The 18,993-nt window shown below is 42.8% G+C and overlaps 1 protein-coding gene across 3 annotated transcripts in view; it reads left to right on the top strand.

Annotated features, from left to right (window-relative positions):
- The first annotated feature begins 738 nt into the window (after positions 1-738).
- The window catches only part of LOC147117731 (putative tyrosine carboxypeptidase MATCAP2), a 42,274-nt gene continuing 24,019 nt past the window's right edge, over positions 739-18,993 (top strand). Inside the window, exons 1-2 of one of the 3 annotated variants that reach the window (XM_085988956.1) lie at positions 739-1,165; positions 8,420-9,081. In XM_085988956.1, the coding sequence (XP_085845082.1) occupies positions 1,141-1,165; positions 8,420-9,081 (687 nt within the window). In that variant the 5' untranslated portion in view covers positions 739-1,140. Of the gene's footprint in view, positions 1,166-1,188; positions 1,252-8,419; positions 9,082-18,993 lie in introns of those variants that run through there. The other 2 variants (XM_085988957.1, XM_085988959.1) reach the window with 2 other exon arrangements.

The following is an 18,993-nucleotide window of genomic DNA, read 5'->3' as shown; positions in this document are numbered from 1 at the left end:
TTTTTAAATCTGCAAATCATGGGATTCACAAGTAAATTATGAGTGTTGGCAACATTGAGCATCCACCTGCATTTTGGTCATCTCTATATAGAGTTTCTGTCTCTGCTAACTTGCCAGGCAGATTATTCCAAACATTTATCATCCTTTGAATAAACAAATTCTGCTAAAAATATATATTTTAAATTGAATTTTCCCTAATTTTATGTCCTCTAGTCTTAATTATCTCGGTTAGATTGAAAAAATATCCAGATTTACTGTATTTATACAATTTACTATTCTATAAACCTCAGCCCCTTTTAACCACTTGGACTGTATGGATCTCTAATTTTCCTCACAGCTCATCCATCCTCTTTACACGTTGGATGAGTCTTGTTGCTCCTCTCTGTACCCTCTTCAATGCACAATGTCTTGTACTCTTTTAAACCTAATACAATTTACATATGTTAAAATTACGACTGTGTTCATTTGAACTTGAAGACAATAGTATAAGATTATTAGTTGGAAGCATCAAAATGTTAAGATTTAAAGTATTAATTGTTTGGATTTCGAGGTGGAGCTAAGGCAGAGTGCCCTCCCTCCCTGAGCGGATTGACAGTAAACCTCTGGTCAGCAAGTAATGTTTCAAACATTTTATTTCCTAAAAAATACTCTTGAGTCTGGTCTAAGTGTAGCAATTGTTATTGGTCCCCATCGCACCTGGTTTTTTGTGAAGAAGCGCACAATTCATTTACAAGTGACCAACGTCACAAAGCACCGAATTATGACGTAATAATGGGGTTACCGTGGGAACGGCGGCCGGGTGCTGAGAATGACAGGCCGAGAGTCGGGGGCGCGCGCCATGGAGGAGTTGGAGACTGCGGCAGTTCTGCGGAACTGAGGGGGAAGCACAGGCTGATTCGGTACAGGTTGCAGGGATTAAAGCTAGCCTTAACTCTGCAAGTGTTAGAGTTCCGTGCAAATTACAAGCCTGCGCCGTGTCTTTGACGACAATTGGTCGAGTCGGGGACACTTGCTACATATCCTATATTATATTATTATTGTTTGCGCACCGTTAATTTTTCTTGCCCCCTCTCTGCGAGTGGAAGGAAAGGACTGAAACGGATTCATCTTGCACTTGCCAGTCACGGGAGGTTGCCAGGGATGCTGGAATCAATCCGAGTAACCGGTACGTGTCACTTCCTGTACTGCAGGGAAGCGGAGCAAAATGTTCAGCTATTATTACTGAGAGGTCTCGTTGAGCTGTGAGATTTGGTGGGTCTATTCGCTACTTAAAAAATTAAAGGAGGAAATCTGAAATCACATCCGTCGCATTGCAGTTACAGATGGTGTGATGGGTCAACTTTTATATGTCATTGATTTCAATCATTTCCATTCGTGAGAACGTTTTATCGCTTGATTTTTCAACAGTGACTCTTGGTGTATTTATTTACTAAATACTTTTTTATTCGTACAGCCCCAAACTTCACTACATTTTAAAAAAATTATTTGATATTCAAAGTTTTTAAACGCTTGCTGCTGCGAGATCGCTGCCACCCACGGCGCGGACTGATTTAACCGCAATGGTCCGTTGTGTTGTAAGCCACATAATAAAGTGGTTCGGTGATTGGCAGTTGGCATTTTAAAGGGGCACTGTCTTAATGAAATAGCGCTTGACAAACTTATTTTTCTCATTTGTTTACATAATTTGCTGTGCTATTAAGTTGCATTGTTACTTGCGTGCTGTCATTATAATGATGGATGTTTGGTCTGGGGGGGTCCCCACTCAAAACAATGTATTTTTTTGCTTAAATATACTGTGAGCAAGAAAGGTTTACCCGTTCAGTCATTCTAGTTTAAAAGTTTCCAAGAGGCACAAGTGCACAACTCTTTTCACATCTGTGTTAATCATGCCCGTTTATAATATTGGAATCGACTGTACCACAGTATTGGCAAATTTTCTTTATGACATAGGTGATGGGTAAAGAAGCACATTGTATAATTTTCACTCTGCCTTTCTATTGTCCTCCAGTGTGAAGAAAGGTGTTGAGGCCGATTGTAGCACCCTACCACTGCCCTAGTTGAGATAAGCTTACTTTATAGTATCTTTGTAATGGCTGATATTCAGGTCCGTTCCTTCAGCTGGTATGCATACAACAACAACTTGGATTTATATAGCACCTTTAACGTACTAATATATCCTAAGATGCTTCACAGGAGCATTATGAAACAAAATTTGACACTGAGCCACATAAGGAGATATTAGGGCAAATTGGTCAAAGAGGTAGGTTTTAAGGAGCGTCTTCAAGGAGGAACAAGAGGCAGAGAGGTTTAAGGAAGGAATTAGAGCTTGGGGCCTTGGCAGCTTAAGGCATAGCCACCAATGGTTGAGCGATTAAAATCAGGGTTGCTCGAGGCCAAAATTAGAGGAGCGCAGATATTTCGGAGGGTTGTGGGGTTGGAGGAGATTACAGAACTAGAGAGGGGTGAAGCCATGGAGAGATTTGAAAACCAGGCTGAGAGTTTTAAAATCGAGGTGTTGCTGGATCGGGAGCCAATGTAGGCTAGCAAGCACAGGGATGATGGGTGAACAGGACTTGGTGTGAGTTAGGACATGGGCAGCAGAGTTTTGAATGACCTCAAGTTTACAGAGGGTAGAACATGGGAGGCCGACCAGGAGTGCATTGGAATAGTCCAGTCTAGAGGTAACAAAGACATGGATGATGGTTTCGGCAGCAGATGAGCTGAGGCAGGGGCGGAGTCAGGTGATGTTATTGGGCTGGGGAAGGGAAGTGGCAGAGGCAGCTGATCGGATGGTCTCATTCTTAGCGACAAAGATGTTCATGAGCTCCTCACCCTTGTTGGAGGGGAGAGGGGTATAAGAAGACTGTTTGCAGTAGAGAAAAGAAGCTGGGGGTTATCTTTGCATTCCATAATGAAGCGGGAATAGTGAGCAGTTTTGGGAGACGAGCAGAATCCGATAGTGCTTTATGTGCTCCAAGCAGATCTGGCGGTGAATGGCTAAACCAGTTGTCCACCATATCCGTTCAAGTCTGCGTTCCTTGGACTTAAGGGAGCGGAGATGAGAGCCGTACCAGGGGGAACGACTAGGGTGAGAGCGAGAGAGTAATGGTTTCAGTAGGGACTAGGGCATTGGTGGTGGTGGTGAGGGTGTGGTTAAGCAGATCGGTAGCTGCAGAAATGTCATGGTGAATGGAGGGCCAAAGGCTGGACAGTGGGATTTTGAAAGCGCAGTTGTAAGTGAGTTTTTTTCCAGGGGCATTAGTTTGTAGATAGTCATTTAAAGGTGGCAACATAAATCGATAAGGCCATAAAGAGGCAAATTAATTCCTTGTTTTTGAGCGTAGAGGCATTAGAATACAAGAGCAAGGAGATAAAGTTGAACTTGTACAAGGTCTCAGTTGGTGGTATTATGTACACTTTTGGGAACTGCATTATAAGAAGAATATAAAAGCAATGGAAAAGGTGTAGTGCAAATTCACTAGGCCGTCATAAAAAAGCTGGGGATTTTATCATCCGAGCTGGCAAGGGTAAGGGGGGCAGTAGAGATCTTGAAGATTATGAAGTCATGACTGATTAGAAGCTGTTGTTGATGTAGAATCTATATAGTCTTTAAAAAGAAATTAGATAGTTGTTTGAAGAAGGGTAATATTAAAAAAGTAATGGTAGCGACCAGGAGAGTGGGATTAGACGAGGTAGCTCATATGGCACAGACTTGATGGGCTGAATGCCCTGTTTCTGTGCTGTAACATGCTATGATTCTAAAATGTCTCTCGAATTTTGTAAATAATAGCCCAATCAAAATAAAAGACAACTAATAGATACATATTACCACATCATAGTGTTTTTAAAAATATTTTTATATATAAGGACTTCAGATGAGCTGGACTTGCAAGAACAAAACAAGTGTATAAATACATGGAGTTTTATGCATCTAGAGTGATAAAAATTTTAATTGAAATGGTTACAGAAGTATGACCAAAAGAATGTGTTGACCTACTTAATCAGTCTGCAGTTTAATTATTTAGTGGATTGGTATGATAGTTTACTGTGTCTGCTGTATGCAGTCTGTTCCTTACTGATGACTAAGATTACCACTGCCTTTGCTTAACGTATCTTCTTTCTTCTGTATGTTTGAAAAAGGCACTTTGTGAATCTCTTCACAATGCCTGTTATACCAGCTGTTATCTATCATTTAATTATTTTTACTTTTCCAGTTTTAATATGTTTTAATTAAGGAGTATTCAGATAAAAACTACAGTTTTCTCTCATTTCATTCTATTTTGAATTTTTCTGGATTTCTACCTCCTTCCTCCTCAGGTGCTGGGGTTCAATTCCAAGGGGTCTGGAAGGCCTTTGGTATCTCACTCTTGGTGGCCCTTCCTGCATGAGTCTAGATGGTGTGTGTTGGCAAGCTATTCTTCCATTGGGGTATCACAGCTACACCCATTCATGCCCCCACCTGACATCCATACACCTGCACTTTTCAGCAAGAGTCACTGGTTGGCAGTCAGGAGTGGGAACCATGACTGGTATTTTCTTTGCTCCCCTCAACACCCACCCTCCAGCTGAGATCAGATCACCCAGCACAAACCTCTGGCCTATGTGGCTCAGTCGCACTGGCTGATGGGTTTGCCCACTCAGCAACAGGAGGGAAACACATGGTCCACACGGCAGACTTGTCAGAAAAGTAAACCACATGGTAGACTGATCAGAAAAGAAAAAGCCCGTGGGATCCAAGGGAAAGTGGCAAGTTGTATCCAAAATTGGCTCTGTGGCAGGAAGCAAAGGGTAATGGTCGACAGATGTTTTTGTGACTGGAAGGCTGTTTCCAGTGGGGTTCCACAGGCTTTTTGTGGTATATATCAATGATTTAGACTTCAATGTAGGGGGCATGATTAAGAAGTTTGCAGATGATACAAAAATTTGCCGTGTGGTTTATAATGAAGAAGAGAGCTGCAGACTGCAGGAAGATCTCAATGGACTGGTCAGGTGGGCAGAAAAGTGGCAAATGGAATTCAATCTGTAGAAACATAGAAGATAGGAGCAGGAGTAGGCTATTCGGCCCCTCGAGCCTGCTCCGCCATTCAATGCGATCATGGCTGATCATCCAAATTCAGTACCCGGTCCCTGCTTTCTCCCCATATCCCTTGATCCCTTTAGCCTTAAGAAATATATCCAACTCCTTCTTGAATATATTTAATGAATTGGCCTCTACTGCCTTCTGTGGTAGAGAATTCCACAGGTTCACCACTCTCTGGGTGAAGAAATTCCTCCTCATCTCTGTCCTAAATGGCTTACCCCTTATCCTTAGACTGTGACCCCTGGTTCTGGACTCCCCCATCATCGGGAACATCCTTCCTGCATCTAGTCTGTCTAGTCCTGTTAGAATTTGAAGTTTCAATGAGATCTTAATGGCAAGAAACTGGAAAGTACTGAAGTACAAAGGGATCTGGGGGTCCTGGTGCACGAAACTCAAAAGGTTAGTATGCAGGTGCAGCAAGTGATTAAGAAGGCCAATGGAATGTTGGCTTTCATTGCTAGGGGGATAGAATATAAAAATAGGGAGGTATTGCTTCAGCTGTACAAGGTATTGGTGAGACCGCACCTGGAATACTGCATACAGTTTTGGTGTCCATACTTAAGAAAAGACATACTTGCTCTCGAGTCAGTACAAAGAAGGTTCACTCGGTTAATCCCGGGGATGAGGGGATGGACATATGAGGAGAGGTTGAGTAGATTGGGACTCTACTCATTGGAGTTCAGAAGAATGAGAGGCGATCTTATTGAAACATATAAGATTGTGAAGGGGTTGGATCGGGTGGATGCGGGGAGGATGTTCCCGATGATGGGTGAAACCAGAACTAGGGGGCATAGTCTTAGAATAAGGGGCTGCTCTTTCAAAACTGAGATGAGGAGGAACTACTTCACTCAGAGGGTGGTAGGTCCATGGAATATGCTGCCCCAAAAAGCTGTAGAAGCTACATCATCACATAAATTTAAAACAGAAATAGACAGTTTCCTAGAAGTAAAGGGAATTAAGGGTTACGGGGAGCGGGCAGGAATTTGGACATGAGTCTAGGTTCGGATCGGTCATGGCCCTGTGGGTAGCGGAGCGGGCCCAGGGGCCGTGTAGCCTGATCCTGCTCCTATTTCGTGTGTCTAATTCTGTTAGATGCAGGAGATGGTTCTGTGATAGTGGATTGGCGGTTAGGATCAGATCAGCCATGATCTTATTGAATGGCGGAGCAGGCTCGAGGGGCCGATTGGCCTACTCCTGCTCCTATTTCTTATGTTCTTATGTTATCCCCTCTCATTCTTCTAAAGTGTGAGGTAATACATTTGGGGAGGGCTAACAAGGCAAGGGAATACACAATAAATGGTAGGATACTGAGAAGTGTAGAGGTACAGAGGGACCTTGGAATGCATGTCCATTTGATCCCCGAAGATAGCGGGACAAGTAGATAAGGTGCCTAAGAAGGCAAACGGGATACTTTCCTTTATTAGCCGAGGCAGTGAATATAAGAGCAGAGAGGTTATGCTTGAACTGTATAAAACACTAGTTAGGCCACAGCTAGAGTATTGTGTACAGTTCTGGTCACCATATTACAGGAAAGATGTGATTGCACTAGAGAGGGCACAGAGGAGATTTAAGAGGTTGTGGCCAGGACTGGCGAATTGTAGCTATGAGGAAAGATTGGATAAGCTGCATTTGTTTTCTTTGGAACAGAGGAGGCTGAGGGGAGATTTAATTGATGTGTATAAAATCATGAGGGGCCTAGATGGAGTGGATTGGAAGGACCTATTCCCCTTAGCAGAGAGGTCAATAACCAGGGGGCATAGATTAAAGTAATTGATAGAAGGTTAGAGGGGAGTTGAGATCTTTTTCACTCAGAGGGCGGTGGGGGTTTGGAGCTCACTGCCTGAAAGGGTGGTAGAGGCAGAAACCCTCATCGCAATTAAAAAGTACTTGGATAGGCACTTGGAAGTGTCGTAACCTACAGGGCTATGGATCAAGAGCTGGAAAGTGGGATTAGGGTGGATAGCTCTTTCGGCTGGCACAGACACGATGGGCCAATTGGCCTCCTTCTGTGCCATAAATTTCTATGACTTCACTTTTTTTGCTGCATTTCTTTCTCGTCTCCTACAAGGTGTGGCTGGGGAATGACCCGATGACCAAAAGGTCATTTAACCTAGCTCTTGAATATTTATTGTAGGCACTCGTTGCATTCTTGAGCAGTGTTACATCTGCCTCTGAACCGAGGGTCTGACAGCCAGCAACTATTAAGGCTTGTGGTCGCATTGTAGCCCCAATATTAACACGGAGGAGCAGTTGCTCCTCCTAAGTTGATGCCTATGACAATGCACAAGACCAAGATTGTAGTCATACATTTCCCAGTGGCCTATGACCAGGGAACCAGGTCTAAATCGCATGTCATTTGAAAGGTGAAGCTCAACCATCTCCACACTGATGTAGAAGGGGGGTGAACATTTTATTTGAAATTCCTTCCTCAATGATCAGTTTCTTCTCTGTTGGTTCTCCTGTTGAATATCACACATCTTTGAGGACAGCCCTACAAAAATGGTTCAAAAACAACTTGCATTTATATAGCACCTTTTTAATCTAGTGGAAAAAAAGGCCCAAGGTGCTTCGCAGGAGTGTAATCAGACAAAATTTGTCACTGTGCCACATAAGGAGATATTAAGACAGGTGACCAAAAGCTGGATCAAGAGGTAGGTTTTAATTCCAGGACTTGTAGTGCCTAGACAGTTGAAGGTACAGCCGCCAATGGTGGAGCGAAAGAAAATCTGTGATGCACAAGAGGTCAGAATTGGAGGAGCGCAGAGATCTCGGAGTGTTGTAGGGCTGGAGGAGGTTACAAAGGTGAGGAGGAATGAGGCCATGGCAAGAGTGGAACACAATGATGAGAATTTTAAAAACGAGTCATTGCTGTACCGGGAGCCAATTTTAGATCGGCGAGCACAGGAGTGATGGTTCCCACCTCACCTCAGCCATGCTAGCTTGGTGCATTCTGTACTTGCGGTTAGGGGGGTGTGGGTAAATATAGAAGAACATATTAGTTCTGCACGTACCTCAGTGCTGAAATTACTAGGACTGTTTGCCATTATATTTAATGAAACAATAGGCCAATCTCTCTCTTGCGGAAGCAATAGTTTCATACACTTTTGGACCTTTAGCTATTTTGAAATATTCAACTTATTTTTCTATGCCATTGCAATTAAGGCGGGGGGGGACTAGCATTGTCCTGCTTGTCCTTTTCCCATTACATTCCTGCCAGTTGATCATTGAGATGTTTATGTCTTGCTGGTTGGAGGGAGCTTGTATGGTGGGAAGTGGTCTGCAAATGAGGGAAATCCATGCAAAGTTAATTTGAACCTTCCTGTTGTCCAATCCTTGCAGAAAAGCTTCGGTGGCCACAGTTAGAGCTGGCCAAGAAATCGGTTCTGTTGAATCCCGCTGAAAATAATGACATGAGCCAAGCAGGTCTTCAGCAAGTCTCTGTCAGCATCTTGAAGGAAATATTCACTGGAAGCAATGGCTACAATGTCTTGTTGCCGTCAAAGGGAGAGAAGAAGCGTTTATCCTCCAGCCATCACAAAAAGCACCGAAAGTCTGCCAAGCCATCAGCTGTGTTGCGGTACAAGGAACGCCGGACTCCCAGCGCCTCTGTGCCACTGGTTGACGGGGAGTGGTGTTTTGGAAGCGGGCATACTCCATTGCTCGTGGGCAGCTTGGTTGCCAGCGGTTCAAAATTCCCGCTCGGCATATCTGTGGTAGGAAGTGGGATTGGTCTGTCCCAAAGGCCGAAAGGTAAGATAAAAAGGTTTTATTTCTCAAGCCTGCAGAGGTCCAGATTGCCAGTTGGACAAGGGAAAGACAGCGAAGGCTCCACTCGTAGGCTCTGCATCCTGACTGCTGTAAAACCGTCAAATGTGGAGAAGGAAAAAGTCAAGTTCTTCAAGTCTGAGTTCACCTACAATCCACAGTTTGAATATACTAATCCTGCTTTGCCCAATGTACTAGCAAGACACAGTATCGCTTCAGAGAAGTTTCTTCTGCAGGTACAGTCATGCTTAATTCCTCTGGTAATAAAGCAGTGTTTTAGAGAGAGAAGTAGATTTTCTCACTGATGTGTTTATATGTCACTATTAAAACTGATCCTAGGCAATTTATTTTATTGTGTTCTGATAAATGAATGCACAAATCCCTATTTACACTATTGTACTGGTACAAGGAGCCAGAGCATGCGGGAGGGATGGCTAAAAGCTCTGCATTTCAGGGGACCTTTTACTACCTCGTAAGGGGAATATTTCCACTGTTTAAAGAAAGACCTTGCATTTGTATAGCACCTTTTAATATAGCGCCTCATGACATCCCAAAGTGTTTTACAACCAATGAAGCACTATTGTAATGGAGGAAACGTGGCAGCCAACCTGCACACAGCAAGGGGCCTCGGTTTAACGTCTCATCCAAAGGGTAGCACCTCCAACAGTGCATCTGGCGTGTCATCTTAGATTATGTGTTCAAATCTCTGGAGTGGAACTTGAACCCACAACCTTCCAACTCACAGGCTAGTGTGCTACCAACTGAGCCACAGCTGACACCTTCGTTGCTGTTAGTGAAATTGTAAGCATGTTCTTTATACAGTTACAGTTTTACTATCAATGGCAAATAGCAGAAATCTTCCCCCATCGTAATTTTTTCTTAAAATTTTGAATACGGCATGTTGATTCAAATACAGGATGCTGGTTCCTCCATGGGGTCTTCTCTAGATTTTGCAGTACAAAATAGACTCATTTGCAGAAAAGCAGGTGTTGGCCTCCCTATGGGATAGCTTTTGGGAAGATCCCATACAGAGGATCATCCACTGAGCAACCGGGATCAAAGCGCACTTGAATCCTTGCAGATGTGGAGAGTGTGTTGGAGAAGGACATTTGCTTTCTGCATGAGGCAGAGCAAAGTATGCATGTCTCCATGTAGGGACACATACATATTGTGATTTTTGGGGAAATGCCTTTTTATCTCCACACAACTTGAATTTTATTTTTAATTTACTGGGCTCTTTTTGCCTGGAGTTTCTTATTAGGATTGACCATGGCTTTAGGATCATTTATTATATACTAGACAAATACAGACCTAGAATTAAACAATATCTACAGTTCATACACTATTTAGAAGTGCTTTAACAAAAAAAGGAAAACCTTCTGAATCATAGAATGGTTACAGCACAGAAGGAGGCCATTCAGCCTGTCGAGCCTATGCCAGCTCTCTGCAAGAGCACTTCAGCTAGTCCCACTCCCCCACCCTTTCCCTGTAGCCCTGCAAATATTTTCCTTCAAGTACTTATCCAATTCCCTTTTGAAAGCCACGATTTAGCTCTGCCTCCACCACCCTTTCAGGCAGTGCATTCCAGATCCTAACCACTCACTGCGTATAACAGTTTTTCCTCATGTCGCCTTTGGTTCTTTTGCCAATCACCTTAAATCTGTGTCCTCTGGTTCTCGACCCTTCCGCCAATGGGAACAGTTTCTCTCTCTCTCTACTCAGTCTAGACCTCTCAGGATTTTGAACACCTCTATCAAATCTCCTCAACCTTCTCTGCTCTAAGGAGAACAACCCCAGCTTCTCTAGTCTATCCACATAACTGAAGTCCCTCATCCTTGGAATCATTCTCGTAAATCTTTTCTGCACACTCTCTAAGGCCTTCACATCTTTCCTAAAGTGCAGTGCCCAGAACTGAACACAATACTCCAGTTGAGACTGAACCAGTGTTTTATAAAGGTTCATCATAACTTCCTTGCTTTCATACTCTATGCCTCTATTTATGAAGCCCAGGATCCTGTATGGAGAAGCAAGGGTCTAGGGAGAAAGAGAAACTTAAAGAAATCAGTATAAGTAAAGACATAGTACTGGGGAAATTAATGGGACTAAGTGGTGACAAATCCTGATGACCTGCATTCTAGGGTTTTAAAAGAGGTAGCTGCAGAGATAGTGGATGCACTGGTATTAATCTTCCAGAATTCCCTAGATTCTAGAACAGCCCCCATGGATTGGAAGGTAGCAAACATAACCCCGCTATTTAAGAAAGGAGGAAGAGGAAAAACGGGGAACTATAGGCCAGTTAGACTGACATCAGTAGTAGGCAAAATGCTAGAATCTATTATTAGCACTTAGAAAATCGTAATACGATTAGACAGTCAACATGGTTTTATGAAAAGGAAATCATGTTTGACAAAGCTGTTTTTTTTTTGAAGATGTAACTAGTAGGATGAATAAGGGGGAACCAGTGGATGTGGTGTATTTGGATTTTCAAAAAGCATTCGATAAAGGTGCCACACAAGAGGTTATTACACAAAATTCGGACTCCTGGTATTGGGGGTAATATATTAGCATGGATTGAGGGTTGGTTAATGGACAGAAAACAGAGAGTAGGAATAAAGAGGACCTTTTCAAGTTGGCAGGCTGTAACTAGCTGTGTACCGCAAGGATCAGTGCTTGAGCCTCAGCTATTTACAATCTATATTAATGACTTAGATGAAGGGACTGAGTGTAACGTATCCAAGTTTGCTGCTGATACAAAGTTAGTTGGGAAAGTAAGCTGTGAGGAGAATGCAGAGAGATATAGACAGGTTGACTGAGTGGGCAAGAACATGGCAAAGGGAATACAATGTGGGGCAGTGTGAAGTTATCCACTTTGGTAGGAAAAACAAAAAAGCAGAATATCTTTTGAATGGTGAGAGACGGAAATGTTGGCATTCAGAGGGACCTGGGTGTCCTTGTACATGAATCACAGAAAGTTAACATGCAGGTACAGCAAGCAATTAGGAAAGCAAATGGTATATTAGCTTTTGCTACAAAGGGATTAGAGTACAAGAGCAAAGAAGTCTTACTACAATTATACAGGGCATTGGTGAGTCCACACCTGGAGTACCGTGTACAGTTCTGGTCTTCTTACCTAAGGAAAGACATACTTAGAGGGAGTGCAAAGAAGGTTCACTAGACTGGTTCCTAGGATGAGGAGATTGCCTGATGAGGAGTGATTGAGTAGACTAGGCCTATATTCCCTAGAGTTTAGAAGAATGAGAGGTGATCTAATTGAAACCTATAAAATTCTTAAGGGGCTTGACAAGGTTAATGCTGAAAAAATGTTTCCCATGGCTGGGGTATCTAGAACAAGGGGTCACAGACCCAGAATAAGGGGTTGGCCATTTAGGACTGAGATGAGGAGAAATTTCTTCACTCAGAGTTGTGAGTCTTTGGAATTCTCTACCCTAGAGAGCTGTGGCTGCTCAGTTATTGAGCACATTCAAGACAGAGGTCCGTGTATTTTTGGGAATTAAGGGATGTGGGGATAGCGCGGAAAGGTGGAGTTGAGGTAGATAAACAACCGTTCACTACTACTCCGTTTCCTGTCACCTAGCCAATTTCGTATCCATGCTGCCACTATCCCTTTTATTCCATGGGCTTCAACTTTGCTGGCAAGCCTTTTATGTGGCACTTTATCAAACGCCTTTTGGAAGTCCATGTACACCACGTCAACCCTCTCTGTTACCTCATCAAAAAACTCGATCAGATTAGTTAAACACAATTTGCCTTTAACAAATCCGTGCTGGCTTTCCTTAATTAATCACCACTTGTCCAAGTGACGGTTAATTTTGTCCCTGATTATCATTTCTAAAAGCTTCCCCACTACCAAGGTTAAACTGACTGGCCTGTATTTGCTGGGTTTAGCCTTGCACCCTTTTTTTGAACAAGGGTGTAACATTTGCAATTCTCCAGTCTTCTGGCACCACCCCCCGTATCTAAGGAGGATTCGAAGATTATGGCCAGTACCGCTGTGACTTCCACCTTAACTTCCCTCAGCATCCTAGGATGCATCCCATCTAGTCCTGATGACTTATCAACTTTAAGTACAGACAGCCTTTCTAGTATCTCCTCTTTATCAATTTTTATTGTGTCCAGTATTTCCATTACCATTACCTCCTCTTTCACTATGACTTTGGCAGCATCTTCTTCCTTGGTGAAGACAGAGGCAAAGTGCTCATTTAGTACCTCAGCTATGGCCTCTGCCTCCATGCGTAGGTCACCTTTTTGGTCTGTAGAAGACTTTTGAATTCCCTTTTATGTTAGTTGCCAATCTGTTCTCGTACTCTCTCTTTGTCCCTCTTATTTTCTTTTTCACTTCCCCTCTGAACTTTCTATATTCAGCCTGATTCTCACTTGTATTCTCAACCTGACATCTGCCATACGTGCTATTTTTCTGCTTCATCTTACTCTCTAGCTCTTTCATCATCCAGGGAGCTCTGGTTTTTGTTGCCCTACCTTTCCCCCTCGTGGGAATGTACCTTGACTGTACCCGAACCATCGCCTCTTTAAAGGCAGCCCATTGTTCCACTACAGTTTTGCCTGCCAATCTTTGATTCCATTTTACCCGGGCCAGATCCGTTCTCAACCCACTGATATTTGCCTTCCTCCAATTAAGTAGTTTTACTCTAGATTGCTCCCTGCCCTTTTCTATAGCTAATCTAAACCTTATGCTACTATGATCACTGTTCCCTAAATGTTCACTTCCTGATATTTGTTCCACTTGACCTACCTCATTCCCCAGAACCAGATCCAGCAATACCTCCTTCCTCGTTGGGCTGGAAACGTACTGATCAAGAAAGTTCTCCTGAACACACTTCAGAAATTCTTCCCCTTCTCTGCCCTTTACACTATTACTATCCCAGTCTATATTAAAATAATTGAAATCCCCCACTATCCCTACTCTATAGTTTTTGCACCTCTCTGTAATTTCCCTGCAAATTTGCTCCTCTATATCCTTCCCACTAGTTGGTGGCCTATATAATACACCTAGTAGTGTAATGGCACCTCTATTGTTTCTTAACTCTAACCAAATAGTTTCTGTCCTTGACCCTTCCCAGGACATCCTCTCTCTCCAGCACTGTAGCATTCTCCTTAACCAATACTACCACCCCACCTCCTTTATTTCCTTTCCTATCTTTCCTGAACACCTTATATCCAGGAATATTTAAAACCCAATCCTGCCCTGTTTTGAGCCAGGTCTCCATTATAGCCACAACATCATATTCCCATATGTCTATTTGCACCTGCAGCTCACCAACTTTATTTACCACCCTTCATGCATTTACACACACACTGTAAACCTATCTTAGACCTTCTTGCATTCTCTTAGTCTGACCCCACCTAATACCTTACTAATTCTTACTCTAGTGCTATCTGTCTCTCCCAATCCTTTTGTGCACTTTGTTTCTCCTTTCTGTTGTAACATCCTGGTGCCAATCCCCCTGCCAAGTTAGTTTTAAACTCTCCTCAACAGCACTAGCAACCACGCCCCCCCCCCCCGACCACCCTGAGTGAGGACATTGATTCTGGCTCTGTTGAGGCGCAACCCTGTACAGGTCCCACTTCCCTCAGAACCGGCCCCCATGTCCCAGGAATCTAAAGCCCTCCCTCCCTCCTGCACCATCTCTCCAGCCATGCATTCATCTGCTCTATCCTCCAAAATGAATACCCTGATTAGAGAAAAAGGAGTGTATTATACTAACCCCTTAAAATAAATGTTTATGTATACTTGGGGCTGGCTCAGGTTTTGAGGTTTGTTGAGGCCTTGTAGATGTCTCAATGCCCACGGGTAGTTTCATAGCAGATGTTCTCTACTCAGGATCAGGGCAGTGATGAAGGATGTGACCTGGAAGAAGCAACAAGGTACAGGACCACTGGCTTCCTTCACATGAAAGTCCACTTTATTGGGACCACACATTGGGGCAGTTGCTTGCCAACAATAGGCTTCTTCAAATACAGCTCTGGGATTGGTTGACACTCCCTTCATCCATTGTATTTCATGTGGCTCAGTTATGCTGGTTTCCACAGTGATCAGTATTTTTTTTGTATACTCCAACCTGTTTAGAGCCAGTTTCACCCTTTTTATACCAAACGTTCTTTTATTATCTGCAATTTGGGAACAGCCAAGTGACATTGTACTTTCCCAACATGATGTAATTTGGCTGGCCCTAGTTGGCAGAAAAGATTGATTCTCTATTCAGCCTGCTAAGCACACTAGTTTCTACGTAGCCATTTGGTATTGCAACGCCCTGTTAGGCTCAGAACGTCAGTCTGCAGGGACGTTGAGGCCAGCAACTATTCTCTGTTGAGGACTCGGGCTCATGCTCTCAGATTATGAGATGAGGTCTCCACAGAGAAAAGTTCCTGGCCCCACACCCCTGTGGTCTGGTGTTCTAAGCCTAACTGGGCATTGCAGTACCAAATGCACACATTCTGCAAACCTCCCTTGGGGAAAACTAATGAAATCAGCCCTGTCACATATCCCATGGGTCAATCAGCTTTCTCAATGACACTGTAGACACTTTAATATAGATAATTATGGTCTTCCTTCGGTAACAAGGTTTATATAAGAAAGCCTGGAATGAGAAGACTATTTGGCCCATCAAGTCCACTTCCTGCACAGGCCATGTACATTCGGCCCCATCATGGACTACAGTTCATTTGCCTGTGGCGAAACTTGTGCAAAAATATTCCCTGATCCCAAAAGTCTATTAAGCAAAATTCCAGAATACTTATCCATCTCCACTATTCAGTCCTGACCTGGTATCTTCCAGATGAACCTTAACCTCCTGACCCAAGAGCACAGGTAATATTTCATAATACAGTATTTTCTTTCTTGACTGGTTGTGATGCCAATTGTGACGCACCAAATACCATTATCATTATGGACCCCAGAATGTACACAGTAACAGATCCTGACTTGCTGCATAGCTTTGCCTGCAGCGTTCCATTTGATTGATTGATTGAATGAATGAATTTATATATATATATGATGGCCTTTTTTTAGTCTAATGATTCAGTTAAAACCAAACAGATAACATACTTGAATATCACCTAAGGTGTTGAATTATTTTATTTTGCTTCTTCAAGCCCATTTTTGACTTGTGCTCTAATTAAACTTCTAGTCTCTCGAGTCTGGATAAGTCCAAAGGTTTTATTTGTATTATCTGAACCTCAAGATTCTCCTACATTACAACAGTGACTGCACTTCATAAAAAAAAAACTTCATTGGCTGCAAAGTACTTTGGGATGTCCTGAGGCCGTGAATGGCGCTATACAAATGCAAATTTTTAAATTCTTTCTTGCACCCTTCTAACCTACTGTTTAATTAGCTGTTGTTCTATAACGCTTTTTGGAATAAGATTAATGACCTAATATTTCCTGTTTTCTTCCATAGTTTGGAACCAGCTAATGTCATGTTTACCAGTATGCTGAGCAAAAATGTTAATTGGTGGTTAAAATAGAAGTTAAGAGGAGGCACATTGACCCCACTCTGCAAAGATTGACCTTACCCACCACATTCAACTTCTAATCGTTTGGTCTATGCCCCATCCACTTTTTCTTTCTGTCTGACTCCTTTCTCGTGTCTTGTTCCTTTCTTTTCCTCCCTCCCTTCATTCTTCCCTCCTCTCTTCGCCCCCCCCCCCCCCCCCCCCCCTCTCTTCCCTCCCAATTCTTGTCTCTGGCTACTAAACTGTGCTCATGAACATGACTTGTCATGTTCCTCTCACCAAACCATGTCTGGGATTAAATGATGGCTGATTTTGTTAATTCAAAGTCATAAGCATGTGCATTGGTTAACTGGCTATATATTTTCTTTAGTGTCTTAAGCAGTGGCTCAATTTTTTTTAATGCTCTAATTAATGGCTCTGACTTTTAGATCACCATGCAAACAGTGGCTCTCTTTTTTGATCAAATCCACCAACAAAGAAATAACGCTGAGAACAAATGTTTCCAATGCCATCAGGACCCACTAAATTCAAACCCAACAGTCTAGGACTAGCACTGACTCTTCCATGAGCTGACCAAAAGTCAGGGAGGCTAGATAGAGTGGAGCTGGAGTACTGTAGGAAAATATCACGTGTTGATATCGGGCCATTTTTGGGAGTGCAGGTACTGTACATTTAGCAAAAGCAAGCAGCCTGAGCGTGCAAGAGACTGGACCCGGAGAGTGCAGATGAGAGTTTTGGCCCTGGAACAGTGATCTCCAAATATGGATGTGTCAACATTTCAAAGTTGTTGCTAGTCTCCTTGGACTTTGATTATATTTGTCTGAGGCTGAACCACACTGTTCGCAACCTTGGTGTCATATTTGACCCTGAAATGAGCTTCCAACCACATATCCACAGCATAACTAAGACCGCCTATTTCCACCTCCATAACATTACCTGTCTCCGCCCTTGCCTCAGCTCATCTGCTGCTGAAACCCTCATCCATGCCTTTGTTACCTCTAGACTTGACTATTCCAATGCACTCCTGGCTGGCCTCCCACATTCCACCCTACGTAAACTTGAAGTCATCCAAAACTCGGCTGCCCGTGTCCTAACTCGCACCAAGTTCCGTTCACCTATCATCCCTGTGCTCGCTGACCTACATTGGCTCCCGGTTAAACAGCGCTTCGATTTCAAAATTTTCATCCTTGTTTTCAAATCCCTCCATGGCCTCGCCCCTTCCTATCTCTGTAATCTCCTTCAGCCCCACAACTCGGATATCTGCGCTCCTCTAATTCTGCCCTCTTGAGCATTCCTGATTATAATCGCTCAACCATTGGTGGCCGTGCTTTCTGTTGTCTAAGCCCTAAGCTCTGGAATTCCCTGCCTAAACCTCTCGACCTGTCTTTCCTCCTTTTAAGACGCTCCTTAAAACCTACCTCTTTGACCTGTCCTAATTTATCCTTATGTGGATCGGTGTAAAAATTGTTGTCTTAAAATACTCCTGTGCAGCGCCTTGGGATGTTTTACTACATTAAAGGCACTATATAAATACAAGTTGTTGTTGAGACATATTAAATAGTAAGAAGAAATAAAGTTGTATCAAAGTGTAGCTTTTTAAAGCTCTTTATAATTTATCTGTGACTACACAAACCACTCTGGGTCCAGATATATTGTGTATCAGTAAAACAGGTTTCTTAAGCATTAAACATCCAGCACAAAGAGGTAATACTTAACAAGAAGATAGTCGCAGTCTGTTTATTGAACCCTGGTGTTCCTTCCGAGTGACTGGGTCTCTTTATTCTCTTGCTGTGTTCTGTTGACTGAAGCTTCTCATCCTCTGGTTTCACGCTGCTTTCGGTGTTCAATAGCTGTTCATTTGTACCCTTTTCTCCCTTTTGCCTATGTGACAGTTAGTAAGCAAGCTATCCTTATCTGAGAACAACTTTCACACTAAATTTTCACAGATGTCTTTTTGCTTTGTAATTAGCTCATTGTTTAGCCGGTTCTGCATTTTTGAGAAGACGGAGTGGTGACTGTCTCCAGTCCCCTATCTTCTTTTGCAATGTTGCTGAATTTCTTGTTCCCCACTATCTCCCTGTTTACTTAACAGACCATTCTACAGAATTACATCAATTTCTAACCAAGTCCAGTCAGGTTGGCATAATTTTCCCATCCTGCTTTGGTCTCAGCCATTCACCATTTTATACAGGCTTATTAGGTTTTTAACATACAATTTCACATATTATAGTTATTTAATAATGGTTACAAAATCTTAACAATGTTTACTAAATCCCACAGGTACACTCTATCCTACAAAAGAGCTAAACACACAGGTCCTACCAATAGCCTAACCTTGAATCAAGTGTAGGACAAGGATTTATGAGAAAAGTAGCACAGTAATAATATAATCAAGTATTACATTAAAAGTTATTTTAAAAACTCAGAATACTGTAGTTGATTCTGAAGTCTTCTAGAGATTATCTGTGGAAAAAGCAAGCTCGTCGGTAATGTGGCTTTCCATCTCCAGCAAAGCCAAGGAATGCTGCAGGCAGCAACGGATTGGAAGAGAGTCACGTGCTGAGCATGGACCATTGAAATCCGAGACCAATGGATAAATCCAGATTGAACTATGTTTCGGTCAAATGATCACCATGGATCAATGAAAATGCAGAA

This window comes from Somniosus microcephalus, chromosome 5 (assembly GCF_052327205.1).
Source record: "Somniosus microcephalus isolate GS21.2 chromosome 5, FLI_Smic_1.0, whole genome shotgun sequence".
NCBI classification, from domain to species: domain Eukaryota; kingdom Metazoa; phylum Chordata; class Chondrichthyes; order Squaliformes; family Somniosidae; genus Somniosus; species Somniosus microcephalus.
This window is presented reverse-complemented; position numbering and strand designations above follow the sequence as displayed.